The 18,847-nt window shown below is 33.3% G+C and overlaps 4 protein-coding genes across 5 annotated transcripts; all 4 read left to right on the top strand.

Annotated features, from left to right (window-relative positions):
- Window positions 1-1,292: 1,292 nt before the first annotated feature.
- Window positions 1,293-4,517, top strand: LOC131595547 (uncharacterized). Its single transcript, XM_058867914.1, has 4 exons — window positions 1,293-1,438; window positions 2,490-2,925; window positions 3,450-3,960; window positions 4,051-4,517. The coding sequence occupies exons 2-3, from the start codon at window positions 2,524-2,526 to the stop codon at window positions 3,951-3,953; spliced, it is 906 nt and encodes a 301-aa protein (XP_058723897.1). The 5' UTR covers window positions 1,293-1,438; window positions 2,490-2,523; the 3' UTR covers window positions 3,954-3,960; window positions 4,051-4,517.
- Window positions 4,518-4,981: 464 nt separating this feature from the next.
- Window positions 4,982-9,803, top strand: LOC131595546 (pentatricopeptide repeat-containing protein At1g26900, mitochondrial-like). Of its 2 annotated transcripts, XM_058867913.1 has the most exons (4): window positions 4,982-6,902; window positions 7,757-8,192; window positions 8,711-9,176; window positions 9,265-9,803. In XM_058867913.1, exon 1 carries the CDS (start codon window positions 5,082-5,084, stop codon window positions 6,792-6,794), a length of 1,713 nt encoding a protein of 570 aa, XP_058723896.1. In that variant the 5' UTR covers window positions 4,982-5,081; the 3' UTR covers window positions 6,795-6,902; window positions 7,757-8,192; window positions 8,711-9,176; window positions 9,265-9,803. The 2 variants fall into 2 exon arrangements, with proteins under 2 accessions (XP_058723896.1, XP_058723895.1); XM_058867912.1 differs by having other exon boundaries at window positions 8,711-9,803.
- On the top strand, window positions 7,791-9,241 carry LOC131598097 (uncharacterized). The gene is made up of 2 exons (XM_058870730.1): window positions 7,791-8,192; window positions 8,744-9,241. Exons 1-2 carry the CDS (start codon window positions 7,791-7,793, stop codon window positions 9,239-9,241), a joined length of 900 nt encoding a protein of 299 aa, XP_058726713.1.
- A 5,604-nt stretch (window positions 9,804-15,407) lies between the features above and the next one.
- Window positions 15,408-17,974, top strand: LOC131599970 (pentatricopeptide repeat-containing protein At1g26900, mitochondrial-like). The gene has a single exon (XM_058872206.1). The coding sequence runs from the start codon at window positions 15,513-15,515 to the stop codon at window positions 17,223-17,225; it is 1,713 nt and encodes a 570-aa protein (XP_058728189.1). The 5' UTR covers window positions 15,408-15,512; the 3' UTR covers window positions 17,226-17,974.
- Window positions 17,975-18,847: the final 873 nt, after the last annotated feature.

Below are 18,847 nucleotides of genomic sequence, written 5' to 3'. Positions count from 1 at the left end.
GACAAAAAGTGCTAACCGATTATATAAGTCAAAAATTTTCCTCTAACAATTTTGACAGTTCCTAATTCATGTGGCACAACTTCAAGATGTTTTTTTTTGGTAAAAAACAGTTTGAAAATAGATTTTAGTGTGTGTGTGCGCGCTTTAGCCATGCACTTTTAGGATAAAACCCTTATGCTTTACAATTTGTTAACGCACTATTAAATTAGGAGGTACCATAATACTTAAAAACTTTTTCATATGCTTTCTTTTGTGGACACTTTTTTTAGTAGTTTGAGATGAGACATTATGTTACATTCCATTTGATTGTCGTCATCGGATAGTCAAGTCCATAAAATTTTAATGATTAGGTTTACATCTTTATCCGCTTAACAGTTCTTGCTTGATTTATCATAAGACATTAGTTGTCATCATCAAAAATTGTTGTCCTTGTTAAAAACATATCACCTATAAAACAAAGTTCCACATGGATCGAGTTACACCTTGAATGTCATAAAGACGAATGGTAACAATAACCTGATAACTGGTACATGTTACTTAAATGGTCATCCTCTCATTGTTTTAATTGACCATGGTGCGACACACTCTTTTAATTCCATCAAGTGTGTGAAGTCACTTGATAAGAAAGATCACCATTACTATCTATAATGGTATTTAATAACACTACAAACGATGATGTAGAAATTTGAAGGGTATGTGAAAATTGTTTGATATTTGTGGATGGTCGGGTATTCTAAACTAATCCTATTTGTCTACCTCTCAAAAGAAAAATTATTTTTCAATTTAAAAAAAACAAAATTAAAAAAACTTGTACCATTTTGAAAAGCATTTTAATAATAATAATTTTTAAAAATACAAAAAATAATTTATTTTTTACACCTAAACAAACATGTCCTAAATTTGATTCTTTAACTCAAACAATTTAGAATGGAACGAAATGGAATTGTAAAAGCTAAACTTGTACCATTTACAAAAAGCATTAAAAGTTATGTTTGAAAATTGTAAAACAAATAGAATAGATAAAACGGAACGTAATGAAATTAGAGTTTAAGGGGGATGCACTAACAGTGTAAGTTTACATTGTCATCTAATTAAAATATAACGAATTGTCATATAGTATATCTTAATAATTTAAATATAAAAATATGATTTATTAGGATACATGGTCGTGATTGGTTGACGAGTGAAGTGTAACCCCATTTTCTTATGAAATTATTTTATTATTTTATTATTAATTCAAAACATACAGAGATACACCAAATCAGAATTTTAAAATTCCCCCTCACTCCATCTCTCTCATTTCTCTCATAGCGTGTTCCCTCATGCTCTCCTCTCCGTTCACACTCTCCCCGTCCGCTTATCTCCACTCCTCGCTCACTCTGAAATGTCTCTCTCACCGAATTTGATTTCACTCTTTTAGGACTCATCTTCATTTCAGGTATGTTTTACTTTACCCCTTTTCCATCTTATGATCTTCAAATCCTATTTTCTCAATGCCTCTCTGAAATCTGTATCGTTGCTAATATGATGTTATGTTGGTGTTCAATCTCGTTACTAATTCTTATCTATTTTTCTAGTGAAATCTGAATTTGTTTGATTATGAATAATACTATACTGTCTTGATGTAGACCTAAATATATGATTCTAGGCGCTTCGCTTTCAATTCCAAAATTGTTATATATTCTCAACGTATGAATAAGAATGATGTATTTTTGTTGTTTTAATTTGATTATTGATTGCTGATATGTACTCTTCATATGGTACTTGTTAAATGTATGGATTCCCATGCTTGTTATGGACCATTACAGAACTGCAATAATTGTTAATGTCAAAAGCGTATTTTATCCTTAACCAAAACCAAAAGCAGAGTAGAACCGGAAAGGGTGGTAGTTATAGTTATACTTTACTTACAAGAGTACACTCTAATTTCATTTGTTTTGCGAGTGCTCATTTGCTTGTTGGATTTGGTCTTTGGCTAGTATTAAAAACAAAGATATCAAATTTTAGAGGCTCAAGACTTGGAGCTTTATTATTGATGAAGAGTTAATCAACCATCAAACGGAAAAAGTAACAACTAATGGTGTAGATGAGGCTGCAACTTTTCAAGTGACTGAAGAGTGAACAACATTTGTGATGCTAAGACGATGAAAATGTTTGTTGAATATCAAGATAGAAGAAATATTTTTTAGGCCTTGTAGATTTTAGATTAATTTTCTTTTTATATGTAACAGACCTATTATTTGGAGTTTGTTAGTTTGTTGTACTTTTCAATTTGTGTTTTTTTTGCTAACGAATGTCCTGTTGATTAGAAGTTCTTGATTGATATCTTATCGTGTGACTACTTTTGATTGCCAAGAAATTTCTTATAGATTGTGTAGCTACTTTTGATTGCCAATGAATGTCTTATAGATTTTGCGGCTAGTTTTGGTTGATATCTTATCGAATACTATCTTATTAATATATTTGTGTTTCTATCTTATTGGCATCAGATTGTTATTTTGCGTGCTTACTTGATTTCAAGAAATGGACTCTAGTTTAATCAATCCAAGAAATTTGAGCCGCAAGACAAGAGGAAAAAGAAAGATAGAAGAAAGCAATGTTGGGGATAAAAAAGAGGATGGAAGAGGTTACTTCACATGGAATTTGGACATGGAGCGTGTTTTAGCTGAAACACTTAGACATCAAAGAGGTTTGGGCCGCCAAAATGGAGTACGGGAAACAGTGGCATACAATGTTCCAGCTGATATTTTGTCTACACGCTTCAATGTTCAGCTTAATGAAGAGGATGTCAAAAACCACATCAAACTTTGGCGAAGATGGTATAGGATAGTTAGTGATATTCTCTGTCAAAGTGGGTTTGATTGGGATGACACAAAATGCATGATTACAGTCGAAGATGAAAATGCCTGGAATGAATATGTCAAGGTATTCACTTTTTATTTTTTTAATAATTTATTTTATTTCTTACGTGAAGTTAAATTTCATGTCAAGTTTTTTGATGTTGGTTTCGTCTGTTCTTAGTATATGTTGTGAAATGATAACACATGCGCTAGTTGTTGCACTTTGATTTGAATTGTGATTTACTACATACTGGCTACTGAATAACTCAGATTGGCTTTTATTTTATATTTCTGTCATGTTGATACATAGTTGATTGAGTGAGCAATGTATAGTTGTTTGAGACTAGTGAGCTCCATGCATGAAGAAAGGCGATTGACAGTAGAGGATCTGCACTGCAGTATACTCATACAGTTGGTACTGATTGTTTAGTTACCAAATTGTGGAGCTTTATTTCTTTTTTCTCTCTATACTTGTTAGTTGTTATCTTTAATATTGTTGTTTTTTTCCTGCAGTTTAAGTAGATCATGCTTAGTTTGCTTTGTTTGAGTTATACACCCGCCCATCCATGGTCATTGTAGTGATTATTATTGTTTTCTTTTGTTTTTAAGTCACATGAAGAAGCCAAAAGATTCCGATTTATGGTCATTCTGAATTGGAATGATATTGTAGATATATGTGCGGAAGATAGGGCAAGTGGAGTTCAAGTAGAACATGCATTTGATGAGGATGATGTCATGAGCAATGAAGCAAGTGTAGATGAAAAAGGTTCAACTTTATATATTGATTCAGAGGAACCAAATTCCGCAACAAAGAAAAAAATACAATGTACCTGTGCTAATAAAGATAAAGACATAGAGGGAATGATAAATTCTATGAGAGAATTGGCAGAGTCATTGAAAGATTTTGTGCAAGTTAGTAGAAAAAAGATGGAAGGAATTGCTCAAGAAGTGGTGCAAGAAGTGTTGAATGAAACGAAGATAATTTTCAATTCTGATGATACTCTACGTTATAAAGCAATAAATCAGTTGATTGATAGTCCGAAGAAACTAACCGTTCTCAAAGCTCTTCCATTGAGTGAGAAGAAGAATTATCTCTTAGCTTCTATGTATTGAGACCAAGGTAAATTTTTATGCCTTTTGATTTATTTTAGTTGCCTACATATTAAAAGTTAGATAGAACTCTCTAACTTTAGATTTTTGGTTTTTGCAGTAGAAGAATAATGGAGGATTGTAGTACGAAAGCATGAGTTGCCCTCTTGAAGTCACATTTTGTGTATTTGACATTTGTTGTAAAAATTACTGTTTTTCATAGTTTATATTTTAGTATAATAATAGATGCGGTAGATATTTGTTATATGTTTGTTTATATTAACATTTTCTTAATCTGTAGACAAAATGTTTATAACTACTACAAATTCACACACGATTGTGAGAGCCAAAGTTTGAACTCTGGTAGTAACGTCCAATATAACAATATTGAAGTATAAAAGACAATCATATGATAGCCAAAGTTTGAACTCTGGTAGTAACGTCCAATATAACAATATCGAAGTATAAAAGACAATCATATGATAAAGAATAAATAGATGAGGGCTAATTCAACACATTTCAGAATATTGAGATGAAAGTGTGCAAGGGACCTTTTAAATAATAGAAGAGAAACAAAGGATTTTGAGCTAAGTTGATGTTACTTTGTGATGAATTGGGCTGTAGGATTTCAGTGTTCATTTTACTGATTTCCTTGGCTTTCATATTTGTTGTCTCTGTTTCTATCTACTAAATTGTAGTATGTATAATTGAAGTGTTGGAAGTAATGCAAAATATTTTATCTTACTTCCCCTGCAGTCTTAAATCATAACATGGATGGATTTTATTTTTTTTTGTTGAATTGAATGTGTATAGTCAAATGAAAAAAAAAGTCTATTCAGAATTTAAATATAGATTTGTGCAGTTATTTTCTATATATACAGTTATAGATTAAAGAAACTAAACATTAACAATAATAAAATTTTACATCACATCAAAATAAATAATAATAAAACTTATCTTTTTAAGAATAAAATTACAAATTATATTTTAATAAAAAAATAAGAAATAAAATCCATTAATTCTATTTTATCATCCTTTTTCTCATACAATTTACAAGTTGTTTCCGGTGAGCAAATGTGTGCCGCCATCACCGGCGAACCTAAAAAAACTTCGTAGCTTCTTTACTATGAGTAATCTTTCTAATCCTTCGACATGGCTAACACCCAGTTTCCAACTATTTCCCACACATTTCTCAAACTAACACTTGCACTAAAATCATGCAAAACCACCTCCGAAATTCATCAACTTCATTGCCACATGATCAAAATATCTCTCACCAATCTTCCTTTTACTCTAAGCAAGCTTCTCGCTGCTTCAACCATAGACATGGATTACGCATCCACCATTTTCAGTTATACTCAAAATCCCAATCTTTTCATGTTCAATACAATGCTTAGAGGCTATTCCGTTAGCCCTTTTTCAAATAAAGCTTTGCCTGTTTTTAATCAACTCAGAAACCGTGGAATTGGGCTTGATCAGTTTTCGTTAATCGCCGTTGTTAAAGCTTGTGGTAGAAGTTTGGAAGTTGGGTTTGGTAAAGGGGTTCATGGGATTGTAGTGAAGTCTGGGAATGGGATGTTTGTTGATTTGAGTAATACCCTTTTGCGGTTTTATTGTGTTTGTAGAAGAATTGAAGATGCATGTAATGTGTTTGATGAATTTCCTGAGAGAAATGATTTGGTGACTTGGAATATTTTGATGGGTGGGTGTGTTGTTGTTTCAAAGCATTGTTTGGTTTTTGAGTTATTCTCGAAGATGTGTTGTGTTGGGATTAAGGCTAGTGTGGCTACTATGTTGAGTCTATTGTGTGCGGCTGGTGATGTAGGGAGCTTTGTTTTGGGGAAGTCTCTTCATGGTTACTGTATTAAAATTGGGTTTGGTTGTAATTTAAATGTTGTTACTGCGTTGATTGATATGTATGCGAAAACGGGTCGTGTATATTTGGCACGAAAAGTTTTTGATGGTCTTGTGGAAAAGGATGTTGTTTTATGGAACTGTTTGATAAGAATTTATGCAAGGAATTGTCTGGTTGAAGAAGCAGTGGTATTACTGCAGAAAATGAGATATGAAGGTGTGAGACCTAACTCGTCTACTTTCGTTGGACTGCTTTCAGTGTACCCTGCATCCGGATCTATGCAGGGAGTTCGATATGTTACTAGTTTGATTGAAGAGGAGAAGCTAGAACTGGATGTGGTTCTTGGAACAGCTCTTGTTGATGTGTATGCGAAATGCGGCTTTCTAGATGAGGCCATGGAAATATTTGAGAGGATGGAAAATAAAGATGTGAAATCATGGACAGCTGTGATTACGGGTCATGGAATTCATGGGCAGCCAATGAAAGCCATAAGGCTTTGCAATAGGATGGAGAGTGAAAGGTTTAGACCAAATGAAGTCACCTTTTTGGCGATTCTTACTGCTTGTAGTCATGGAGGACTTGTTACCGAGGGGATTGAATTTTTTAAGCGCATGGTTCAGGAACATGGCCTTTCACCACGGGTTGAGCATTATGGATGCCTTATTGATCTCTTGGGTCGAGCAGGAATGCTGCATGAAGCATTTGAGGTAATCAAGTGCTTGCCCATTAAGGGTGATGCTACTTCATGGCGCACACTGCTTTCTGCTTGCCGAGTCCATGGAGATGTTAAATTGGGGGAATGTGTGAGAGACGTGCTAAACAACTTTTACTCCACGCATCCTACAGATTCCCTCCTCATTTCTAGCACTTATGCAGTTGCTGGAAGAATCTCGGATCTTACAAGAAGGACGCAAACAAATGTTACGTTAGGCAATTATGGGGTGCTCGAAACAGAGGGAGAAAACATGTTAAAGGAGGCTGGATTCAGCAGAGTTGAAATTGATAACTAGAGATGAGAACACTGAAGGTTTATGAAGAACTGTCCACTCCTCGCTCACTCTGAAATGTCTCTCTCACCGAATTTGATTTCACTCTTTTAGGACTCATCTTCATTTCAGGTATGTTTTACTTTACCCCTTTTCCATCTTATGATCTTCAAATCCTTATTTTCTCAATGCCTCTCTGAAATCTGTATCGTTGCTAATGTGATGTTATGTTGTGTTCAATGTCGTTGCTAATTCTTATCTATTTTTCTAGTGAAATCTGAATTTGTTTGATTATGAGTAATACTACTAAACTGTCTTAATGTAAACCTAAATCTATGATTCTAGGCGCTTCGTTTTCAATTCCAAAATTGTTATATATTCTCAATGTATGAATAAGAATGATGTATTTTTGTTGTTTTAATTTGATTATTGATTGCTACTGTCTACTCTTCATAAACCATGTTATTGAGTTTGGGAAGCTAATTGACTCCATAAGCTCAGTATGTGGAACTGAGTTCTACTAGTAAAGGAAATAGTTCACTTCAAAGTAATGTTACAAGTAATAATAACTAATGGTGTAGATCAGGCTGCAACTGTTCAAGTGATTCAAGAGTGAACAACATTTTGTGACGCTTAGACCATGAAAATGCTTGTTGTATGTCAAGATAGAAGAAATATTTCTTAGGCTTTGTAGATTTTAGATTAATTTTCTTTTTATATGTGACAGACCTATTATTTGGAGTTTGTTAGTTTGTTGTACTTTTCAATTTGTTGTTTTTTTTGCTAACGAATGTCCTGTTGATTAGAAGTTCTTGATTGATATCTTATCGTGTGACTACTTTTGATTGCTAATAAATTTCTTATAGATTGTGTAGCTACTTTTGATTGCCAATGAATGTCTTATAGATTTTGCGGCTAGTTTTGGTTGATATCTTATCGAATACTATCTTATTAAAATATTTGTGTTTCTATCTTATTGGCATCAGATTGTTAGTTTGCGTGCTTACTTGGTTTCAAGAAATGGACTCTAGTTTAATCAATCCAAGAAATTTGAGCCGCAAGACAAGAGGAAAAAGAAAGATAGAAGAAAGCAATGTTGGGGATAAAAAAGAGGATGGAAGAGGTTACTTCACATGGAATTTGGACATGGAGCGTGTTTTAGCTGAAACACTTAGACATCAAAGAGGTTTGGGCCGCCAAAATGGAGTACGGGAAACAGTGGCATACAATGTTCCAGCTGATATTTTGTCTACACGCTTCAATGTTCAGCTTAATGAAGAGGATGTCAAAAACCACATCAAACTTTGGCGAAGATGGTATAGGATAGTTAGTGATATTCTCTGTCAAAGTGGGTTTGATTGGGATGACACAAAATGCATGATTATAGTCGAAGATGAAAATGCCTGGAATGAATATGTCAAGGTATTCACTTTTTATTTTTTTAATAATTTATTTTATTTCTTACGTGAAGTTAAATTTCATGTCAAGTTTTTTGATGTTGGTTTCGTTTGTTCTTAGTATATGTTGTGAAATGATAACACATGCGCTAGCTGTTGCACTTTGATTTGAATTGTGATTTACTACATACTGCAATAACTCAGATTGGCTTTTATTTTATATATCTGTCATGTTGATACATAGTTGATTGAGTGAGCAATGTATAGTTGTTTGAGTCTAGTGAGCTCCATGTATGAAGAAAGGCGATTGACAGTAGAGGATCTGCACTGCAGTATACTCATACAGTTGGTACTGATTGTTTAGTTACCAAATTGTAGAGCTTTATTTCTTTTTTTTCTCTATACTTGTTAGTTGTTATCTTTAATATTGTTGTTTTTTTCCTGCAGTTTAAGTAGATCATGCTTAGTTTGCTTTGTTTGAGTTATACACCCGCTCATCCATGGTCATTGTAGTGATTATTATTGTTTTCTTTTGTTTTTAAGTTGCATGAAGAAGCCAAAAGATTCTGATTTAAGGTCATTCCGAATTGGAATGACATTGTAGATATATGTGAGAAAGATAGGGCAACTGGAGTTCAAGTAGAACATGCATTTGATGTGGACGATGTCATGAGCAAAGAAGCAAGTGTAGATGAAAAAGGTTCAACTTTATATATTGATTTAGAGGAACCAAGTTCCACAACAAAGAAAATACAATGTACTCATGCTAATAAAGATAAACATAAAGAGGGAATGATAAACGCTATGAGAGAAGTGGCCAAGTCATTGAAAGATTTTGTGCAAGTTAGTAGAAAAAAGATGGAAGGATATGCTCAAGAAGTGGTGCAGGAAGTGTTGAATGAAACGAAGATAATTTTCGATTCTGATGATGATACTCTACGTTATAAAGCAATAAATTGGTTGATTGACAATCCGAACAAACTTGCCGTTCTTAAAGCTCTTCCATTGAGTGAGAAGAAGAAATATATCTTTGCTTCTATTTCTATGTATTTAGATCAAGGTAGAGCTTTCTAACTTTAGATTTTTGGTTTGTGCAGTAGATGAATGAAGGATTGTAGTATGAAAGCTTGAATTGGACTCTGGAGTCATATTGTGTATTTACCTCTGTTGTAAAAATTACTACGATGCATAGTTTATATTTTAGTATAATAGTAGGTGCTCTTGCGGTAGATATTCGATATATGTTTGTTTATGTTAACGCTTTTTATAATACATGAACAATTGCTTAGACAACTGGTAAAAAAAACAATCATATGGTAGGGACTAAAGAGATGAGGGCTAATTCAAAACATTTCAGAACATTGAGGAGATGAATGGTATAGGGACGGACCTTTTAAATAATAGAAGAGAAACAAAGGATTTTGAGCTAAGTTGAGCTGTAGGATTTCAGTGTTTATGTATTGGTTTGCTTCTGTATCACGTAGAATGATGAAACTGTGCTCTCAGACTTCTTCTTCAACTAAACTTATATTTATTTCAAATAAAGAATTTCCCAATTCAAAATATGAGTTAGAAATGTTCATTTTACTGATTTACTTCATGGCTTTCATATTGTTGTCTCTGTTTCGATATAATAAATTGTAGTAGGTATAATAGAAGTGTTGGAAATAAATCAAAATATTTTATCTTACTTCCCTGCAGTCTTAAATCATATAGAAGTGTTTTCCTTCTTTTTTTTTTGGTTGAATTGAATGTGTATAGTCAAATGATAAAGAGTCTGCTTTTTCTCTTTATTTTCTCCCCTTCTCTATAATTAAACCGTTTTTTCTCTTCTCTTCCATTCAAACGGCCTGCCAATGATAGTAGCCTCAGAATTTAATAGTACGACACTCCTCAGGCCATTTCACCCTTAAAATATGCTGAGGTTGTAAAGCAGTCGGCGCTGCGCCAGTGGTCTCTTTTATTTAAATTTATACAATGTGGCTCTGGCAAAACTGGCCGATTTTTGGCAAGCTATGGTTCAGGTTCCAACGGCAGTGGGATCTTTCTAATTTCTTTTGTCTAGTATGGTTTGTCGACGATTGGATTTCATTGACGGTTGGTCAGTACATGGTCTTCCATTAATATTTGAAGCCATCGCCTTTAGATTTTGTTGGTTGGAGTAGTCGCCTTTATATAAATCATATTATTTTTTAAAATCAACAGTTGGATTGAAACACATTATTACATAAATCATACGTATAAAGTTTGAGATTAATCTATGATGATTTACTATGTCATCAAGATGCACAAATATTAACTCAAACTATACTTTCATATAGCGTTAATTTTGATGTAATTTGATGACATAGTAAATCATCATAGATTAATCTCAAACTTTATACATATGATCTATATGATAATATGTTTCAATCTAACGGTTGATTTTCAAAAATAATTATCTGAAGCGAAGTTATGAGCGAGTGTAACTCATGGTGTAACTATTTGGGTGTAATTTGATCACTCCTCTCTCTCTCTCTCTCTCTCTCTCTCTCTCTCTCTCTCTCTCTCTCTCTCTCTCTCTCTCTCTCTCTCTCTCTCTCTCTCTCTCTCTCTCTCTCTCTCTCTCTCTCTCTCTCTCTCTCTCTCTCTCTCTCTCTCTCTCTCTCTCTCTCTCTTATCTATATATATAAAATTCTCACCCACCCCATAACATTTAGGTGCACTACCGAAATGACAATTTTGCCCTCGTGCTTCCGTAGATGAATCTCCGGAAGCACCCCTTTTTTTGTTTACGTTTACTTTGTTCCGTAGATGCACCTACGGAAGCATTCCGTGGATCCATCTACGGAAGCAAACAAGATCAGAAGCATTTTAAACCATAAAAGACTCATGCATTGATTCATTGATTAATCGATATTACAATGAAATTTCAAACAGAAAATTAAGAAAGCTAATAGATCTAAGAAATTACAACGGTTAAAACAATGTCATCTAACTCATGCATCATTTGAATGCAATCGATGACCCATTTCACTTCAACTCACCAACGTTCCATTTTTCCGGTCGCAAACGAGGTACTTGTTCTAAGCCTCTGAATCCTTTTTATTTCTTCCCCGGGTTCGTACTCCCCCTCTAAAAAAGACATCATAGTTCTCTTGAGTTGGTCGAAGGAATGGATATTCCAAAAATTCACCGGCACAGGGGATTTGACGGGAGAGAAAATGACATGCCCTTCCCTTATGCAGTATTCCGGTTCAGGATCGGGACGCTGCATTGATGTTCGGTGACATCCATCCGGTCTAATGCGAGACATTTTTGTGTTTGTGTTTGTGTGTAATGCAAACCTAGAAACCCTAAATTTATAGAAGCCTTAGGAGACTATGGACCACACAATCTCTGTCACAGAACCTTCCGTAGATATATCCACATAAGGGTTTTCAAACTCCCCTTTCCGTAGATGCATCTAAGGGAACCACCCATAAATTTTCAAATTATCACCTTCTGTAGATGCATTTACGGAGGTTTCACTGTTTGTTTCTGCAGCAGAAGCAAGGCAGTAGCTAGCAGTAGATTGCAAATGAAAAATGTATAAACACATAAAGACATAAATTAAGACTTGACAAAAAAGGACTATATTGCAATGTTATAGAGTGTATATATTACACTTTGAAACTACATAAATACATTAAAAGAGCTATCGCCGGCTAAATCTATTGGAGGTTCTAATCTTGACTTTTCGGCATTTGATTCCTTCTCGGTGTTGTTCAACTTTTCAAAATCGTGCAGCCTATCCATAAAACGGTCTGGGCACGTATCGGCAACGTCGGTGTGATAAAGTACCCATTTCGGTGAAGTAGGTGGTATGGGGCATCCCTGTTTCAAGTAAACTTGTACAAAAACTAAAATTCACACTCTTCTAGCTCCCTTTGATTTGTTTCACCAAAAAGTTTAGGTCTTGGAGTGATATAAAGTATTGATGAAGTAGGGTTTTTAGGGTGTGGAGTATGTGGTGTTTGAAGAAATGAAACAATAGAGAGAGTGATCATGCTGGTTCAAACTATATCAGACACTTCCGTAGATGCATCTACGGAAGAATGCTAAGGGCATTTGGTAGATGCATCTACGGAATAATCCCTGAACTGATTTTATGTGTATTTTCTCCCCATATAACTAGTTTATTACGCTTCCGTAGATGCATCTGCGGAAGGAATCAAATTTTTTCAAAATATGGGGTGCTTCCGGAGATCCATCTACGGAAGCTGGGGGCAAAAATGTAAAATCTTGTGGTGTGTAAGATATCCATGGGGTTGGATGAGAATATATATATATATATATATATATATATATATATATATATATATAGAGAGAGAGAGAGAGAGAGAGAGAGAGAGAGAGAGAGAGAGAGAGAGAGAGAGAGAGAGAGAGAGAGAGAGAGAGAGAGAGAGAGAGAGAGAGAGAGAGAGAGAGAGAGAGAGGGGCTTAATTACAGTTTTGGTCCCCCTATTTTTTCGGATTCACGAACATGGTGCCCCTATTTTTAATTTAAACAGTTTTGGTCCCCTATTTTAGATTTAAACAATTTTGGTCCCCTTTCATACTTTTTCACTTAAAATTAATGATATTTTCACTTTTAAATGACAAATTATTTATAAAACATGAGAAATCATCGTATATAAACTTATTATTGATCTTCGTAGATAAAAAAATAAGTTAAAAATTAAAAATCTCATCGATTTTTTTGAAAAAATATGAGAGAGGGACTAAAACTGTTGAAATATAAAATAGGAGGACTAAAACTGTTTGAATTTAAAATAGGATGACTAAATTCGTGAATCAGACAACATAGGGGGACCAAAACTGTAATTTAGCCACACACACACACACATATATATATATATATATATATATATATATATATATATATATATATATATATATATATATATATATATATATATATATATATATATATATATATATCATATCTAGTGAGAATGATTAAGTTATATGAGAATATGAGAATGAATTTTAACCATTAGATTTTAAAATAAATGATAGATATTATATGTCATTATTTTTTCTCTCTCCTCCATAATTTATTTTAATAATGGAGGAGAGAAAAAAAATGAATGACACATAATCCCCACCCTTTATTTTAAAATCTAATGATTCAGATTGATTCTCATAGTATATATATATATATATATATATATATATATATATATATATATATATATATATATATATATATATATATATATATATATAATCTTTACCCCTTTTGCCTAAATCAAAATAGTATAGTCAAAAGTTCTTAAGTTAGATTGGTGGAAAATAATACGTTCAAAATTTGATTTGAAAAGTTTCTCTGTTTTAAAAGCTTTTGAGATTGGTACTCGTCCTAGCAGGCCTTTGTGCATCTTAGATGTTCTTTGGTGTCCTCCTCCTGTAGGATTGATTAAATGTAACATTGAAGGTGTGGCCAAAGGTTCCCCATGATAAGTTCCTATGATGACTTATTCAGAAACGACAAAGCAGATCATGTGGGAAGCTTTTGTGATTTCCATGATGAGGGGAGTTCGGTTACAGCTGAGCTTTGGGCTGCCATTTTGGCTATTGAAAAAGTTATTGAATTCAATTGGAAGAAGTTGTGGATTGAAACGAATTGTGTTCTTGTTGTTAATGCATTTACTAATTCTAACCTAGTCCTGTGGAAAATCAAGTCTCGTTAGCTCAAGTGTTGTGCGCACACTTTGGATATAGACTTCATGATCATGCACATCTATCGCGAAGCCAATTTTTGAATCGTTTTTCTGGCTAACCTTGGTTTACAATAAAAGAATTTCACTTGGTTTCCTTCTTCACATAGTGGATTGATTAGGTTTTTTTTTTGGACAAACAAGTCACCCTTAAATTTAAGCTTTGTAATTAAGGAGGCTCTCTTTGGTTTCTATTTGTATCCTCTTTTCTATTTAATAAATTATTTTGGGAAATGCTAACGAGTGCTCCAGGGGCACTGGTTAAGGATTTAAAAAGGTATGTTTAGTTTATTAAAGACTTGTATTTAATGTAATAAAAATGAAAATAATTGACTTTTCTAAGAAATAAAATGTATGTTTTCTTAAAACTACTTGTATTCAATGCATTGTAAACTAAAATATTTTATTTATTTATAGAATACTTGTTATATTTGGAATCCTTAACCAGTGCCCCTGGGACACTCGTTAGCGTGACCCAATTATTTTTGGTTAAAAAACATAGTATAGTTAAATATAAAATTGAATTTAAAACTAACTTAAATTTAAATGTCTTGATGAAAGAAAGATGTTTGTTTAATTGATGAGAATTTAAAAAATAATATTATAAAATTGAACAACTTCGCTCATTAAATCAACTAATTTTATAGACTATGTATATAAATATTTGAGTGCCGAATAATTTCATCATCTTACACTTTTTTGGTCAAGTAGTTTAGTGGCCGTGATTTTATTATTTAAAGGTGAATAAATAAAATATCGTAGATTCAAACTTGTAGGGTAAGATATTGTGGTTATCCAACCGTTAAATATTTCTATAAATCTATAAATTGAGCTGATTTAATAAGGTGACATTCTCTAATTTTAAAATACATAATATTTTTTTTTTCTAAATTTTTATCAATTAAACAAATATTTTTCTTTTTATCAAGGCCATTTAATTTAATTTTAGTTTTTAAATTCAATTTGACATTTGACTATACTATTGTTTTAGAAAAATGGATCAAAGTAAATCTAGTAAGATAGAATCCTCACTAGTTTAATATCTCTACACAATTATCAATCTGGTTGATTTGAAAGATACATTTTCTTTAATTATTTTTTGGGTTAAATAAGTTTTTGGTCCCTATAAATATTGCAGTTTTAATTTTTAGTCCCTCCCTGCCTTTAAGCAACGGTTTTTACAAAAAAACCGTTGTCAAAACTAGCTAAAACTGTTGCCAAAACCCCAAGAGGGACTAAAAATGAAACTGCAATATTTATAGGGACCAAAAACTTATTTAACCCTTATTTTTTTTAATCTCAAGAGTTGTGTGGTAATTTTCTAAATATATAACTCAGTTATAGATTAAAGAAACTAAACATAAATAATAATACAATTGTACATCACACCAAAGTAAATAAATAAAAAATTATTTTTTATTAATATAATTTTATAAAAATAATAAAAATAAAATCGATTTATTCTATTTTATCATCCATTTCTCTCATATAATTTCCAAGTTGTTTCCGGTGAGCAAATGTGTGGCGTCTCAGCCGCTATCACCGGCGAACTTAGAAAAACTTTGCAGCTTCCATACTATGAGTAATCTTTCTAATCCTTCTACATGGCTAACACACAGTTTCCAAGTATTTCCCACGCATTTCTCAAACTAACACTCGCGTTAAAATCATGCAAAACCACCTCTGAAATTCGTCAACTTCATTGCCACATGATCAAAACCTCTCTCACCAATCTTCCTTTCACTCTAAGCAAGCTTCTCGCTGCATCCACCATAGACATGGATTACGCATCCGCCATTTTCAGTTACATTCAAAATCCCAACCTTTTCATGTTCAATACAATGCTTAGAGGCTATTCTGTTAGCCCTTTTTCAAATAAAGCTTTGCCCATTTTTAATGAACTCAGAAGCCGTGGAATTGAGCTTGATCGGTTTTCGTTAATCGCCGTGGTTAAAGCTTGTGGAAGAAGTTTAGAGGTTGGGTTTGGTAGAGGGGTTCATGGGATTGCGGTGAAGTCTGGAAATGTGACGTTTGTTGATTTGAGTAATACCCTTTTGCGGTTTTATTGTGTTTGTAGAAGAATTGAAGATGCATGTAAGGTGTTTGATGAATTTCCTGAGAGAAATGATTTGGTGACTTGGAATATTTTGATGGGTGGGTGTGTTGTTGTTTCGAAGCATTGTTTGGTTTTTGAGTTATTCCTGAAGATGTTTTGTATTGGGATTAAAGCTAGTGTTGCTACTGTGTTGAGTCTTTTGTGTGCAGCTGGTGATGTAGGTAACTTTCTTTTGGGGAAGTCTCTTCATGGTTACTGTATAAAAATTGGGTTTGGTTGTAATTTAAATGTTGTTACTGCGTTGATTGATATGTATGCGAAAACGGGTCGTGTATATTTGGCGCGAAAAGTTTTTGATGGTCTTATGGAAAAGGATGTTATTTTATGGAACTGTTTGATAAGAATTTATGCAAGGAGCTGTCTGGTTGAAGAAGCAGTGGCGTTACTGCAGAAAATGAGATATGAAGGAGTGAGACCTAACTCGTCTACTTTCGTTGGGCTGCTTTCAGTGTATCCTGCATCCGGATCTATGCAGGGAGTTCGATATGTTACTAGTTTGATTGAAGAGGAGAAGCTAGAATTGGATGTGGTTCTTGGAACAGCTCTTGTTGATGTGTATGCGAAATGCGGCTTTCTTGATGAGGCCATGGATGTATTTGAGAAGATGGAAAGTAAAGATGTGAAATCATGGACAGCTGTGATTTCTGGTCTTGGAATTCATGGGCAGCCAATGAAAGCCATAAGGCTTTACAATAGGATGGAGAGTGAAGGGTTTAGACCAAATGAAGTCACCTTTTTGGCGATTCTTACTGCTTGTAGTCATGGAGGACTTGTTACCGAGGGGATTGAATTTTTTAAGCGCATGGTTCAGGAACATGGTCTTTCACCTCGGGTTGAGCATTATGGATGCCTTATTGATCTCTTGGGTCGAGCAGGAATGCTGCACGAAGCATTTGAGCTAATCAAGAGCTTGCCCATTAAGGGTGATGCTACTTCATGGCGAACATTGCTTTCTGCTTGCCGAGTCCATGGAGATGTTACACTGGGGGAATGTGTGAGAGACGTGCTAAACAACTTTTACTCCACGCATCCTACAGATTCCCTCCTCATTTCTAGCACTTATGCAGTTGCTGGAAGAATCTCGGACCTTACAAGAATGAAGCAAACAAATGTTACTTTAGGCAATTATGGTATGCTCGAAACAGAGGGAGAAAACATGCTAAAGGAGGCTGGATTCAGCAGAGTTGAAATTGATAACTAGAGATGAGAACACTGAAGGTTTATGAAGAACTGTCTACTCTGTTGCACAAAGTGGTGGCTTCTACGGTGCAACGAAATTTCAAATGAAATGCTTGAACACAGTTTTCCTTCGTGACATCTAGGAAGAAAACATGACACATACAATTTTGATAGAACCATGGTCTTGGATAGAACATATTGGCAAAAGTTGATCCATCTAACCAATCTTGTTTACTGGGATAAAACTTGATTGTTGTTGTATTACTTAGTATTACTTAAGTTGACTTCATCTCTGTTATTGTGGATATGGAAAGCCCGATTTTGATCGAAAGAATATACTTTGGGGGTAACTATACTATAAAGCCTTTGATGTGCCAGCCTAAAAAGAACCCCATTAAGTTTGACTTAGAACAAAGGGCACTCGTAATGGACATGAAACAAGGCTCAAGCCCCTCTTCAACAAAGTTGTAGATATTCTTTACATATGATAAAACTATTCAGCAGCTTACATATTTTGTTTTTGAGCAGGCTATTGGGAATCAGCAAGGTGGTAAATGCATGTCAAAAAACTCTGAAGCTAGGTGTTCATGTCTTTCTTTTGTTTTAACACATTGATATTGCCTCCTCTTGTATAACCTATTTAAAATTTATTCGTATATTGATTGACATTTATAAATACTATGCATTAATTGTATTAAAAAATTTAGACATGCACAAGTAGAAATTTAAAGAAATATTTTATGAACTAATAACAAAGTGACATACTTGCTATATGGGATAAGTTGCATGAATGCAATAGTTTTATTTGCTATATGTGATAAGTTGCATGAATAAAATAGTTTTATATTATATGTGCATAACCATTCACAATATTAAAAACGAAATTATGTGCATTTAATATTTTTATTTTAAAATTATCCTTGTATTAATTAGTGGATGACAATTTAATTGTGTCATCTCTCTTATCTAAAATTAAAAAAATTAAAAATAAGTGTGAATAAAAAACTTAATATTATTAGTGTATGACAATTTAATTGTGTGATCTCTCTTACCTAATTTTTTTTAAAAAAAATTGAATGTATTTAACTATCATTTTTAATAAGCGTGAAAACAGTTGCGTACACTAGTTATAGAGACACGTGAGATTTTATTCAAGAGTAATGCTAATTGAAGAAATAATATTTTAGAAATTATACATTGATTTTAATGAAAGTATAAAATTAGTTTTTTATTGCTTTTTTCAAAACAAAATTTCTATAAGTGTAATTCTAGGCACAAGTTAGCATTACTCGTTATTCAACACCACATATTGCTTTTAAGTTTGAGGAATTAAAATCAAATTGATTTTGCCACAATAATGTTACAAATGTTATGCCCAACTTTGAAAGAAAAACTCATTATTGGACTGGGATTCTGGGTCTAACTTAACTTAGAGTATCTTTAACAGAAGTTTCATAGGAGAATGGGTATGTTTCTTATGTTTTTTTCTACCCGTTGGAGGAATTTTATACGGTAAAGTAAGTTGCGGAAATTTTATTGAAGTAGTTTAATTAATATATGATTGTATTAGAAAAGTGTTTGATTTTTGAAAAAGTTTTATTTTAAGAAGATAATCGAAGCAAAGAATAATAAAAGATAAATAAA

The sequence above is a fragment of the Vicia villosa genome, linkage group LG4, assembly GCF_029867415.1.
Source record: "Vicia villosa cultivar HV-30 ecotype Madison, WI linkage group LG4, Vvil1.0, whole genome shotgun sequence".
NCBI lineage: Eukaryota > Viridiplantae > Streptophyta > Magnoliopsida > Fabales > Fabaceae > Vicia > Vicia villosa.
The sequence above is the reverse complement of the archived record's forward strand: the minus strand, read 5'-3'. Positions and strand labels throughout refer to the sequence as shown.

Coding starts and splice junctions, on each gene's coding strand:
- LOC131595547 (XM_058867914.1), top strand. CDS start 2,524: ATGGACTCTAGTTTAATCAATCCAAGAAATTTGAGCCGCAAGACAAGA. Junction 2,926..3,449: donor CCTGGAATGAATATGTCAAG/GTATTCACTTTT, acceptor TTTGTTTTTAAG/TCACATGAAGAAGCCAAAAG.
- LOC131595546 (XM_058867913.1), top strand. CDS start 5,082: ATGGCTAACACCCAGTTTCCAACTATTTCCCACACATTTCTCAAACTA.
- LOC131598097 (XM_058870730.1), top strand. CDS start 7,791: ATGGACTCTAGTTTAATCAATCCAAGAAATTTGAGCCGCAAGACAAGA. Junction 8,193..8,743: donor CCTGGAATGAATATGTCAAG/GTATTCACTTTT, acceptor TTCTGATTTAAG/GTCATTCCGAATTGGAATGA.
- LOC131599970 (XM_058872206.1), top strand. CDS start 15,513: ATGGCTAACACACAGTTTCCAAGTATTTCCCACGCATTTCTCAAACTA.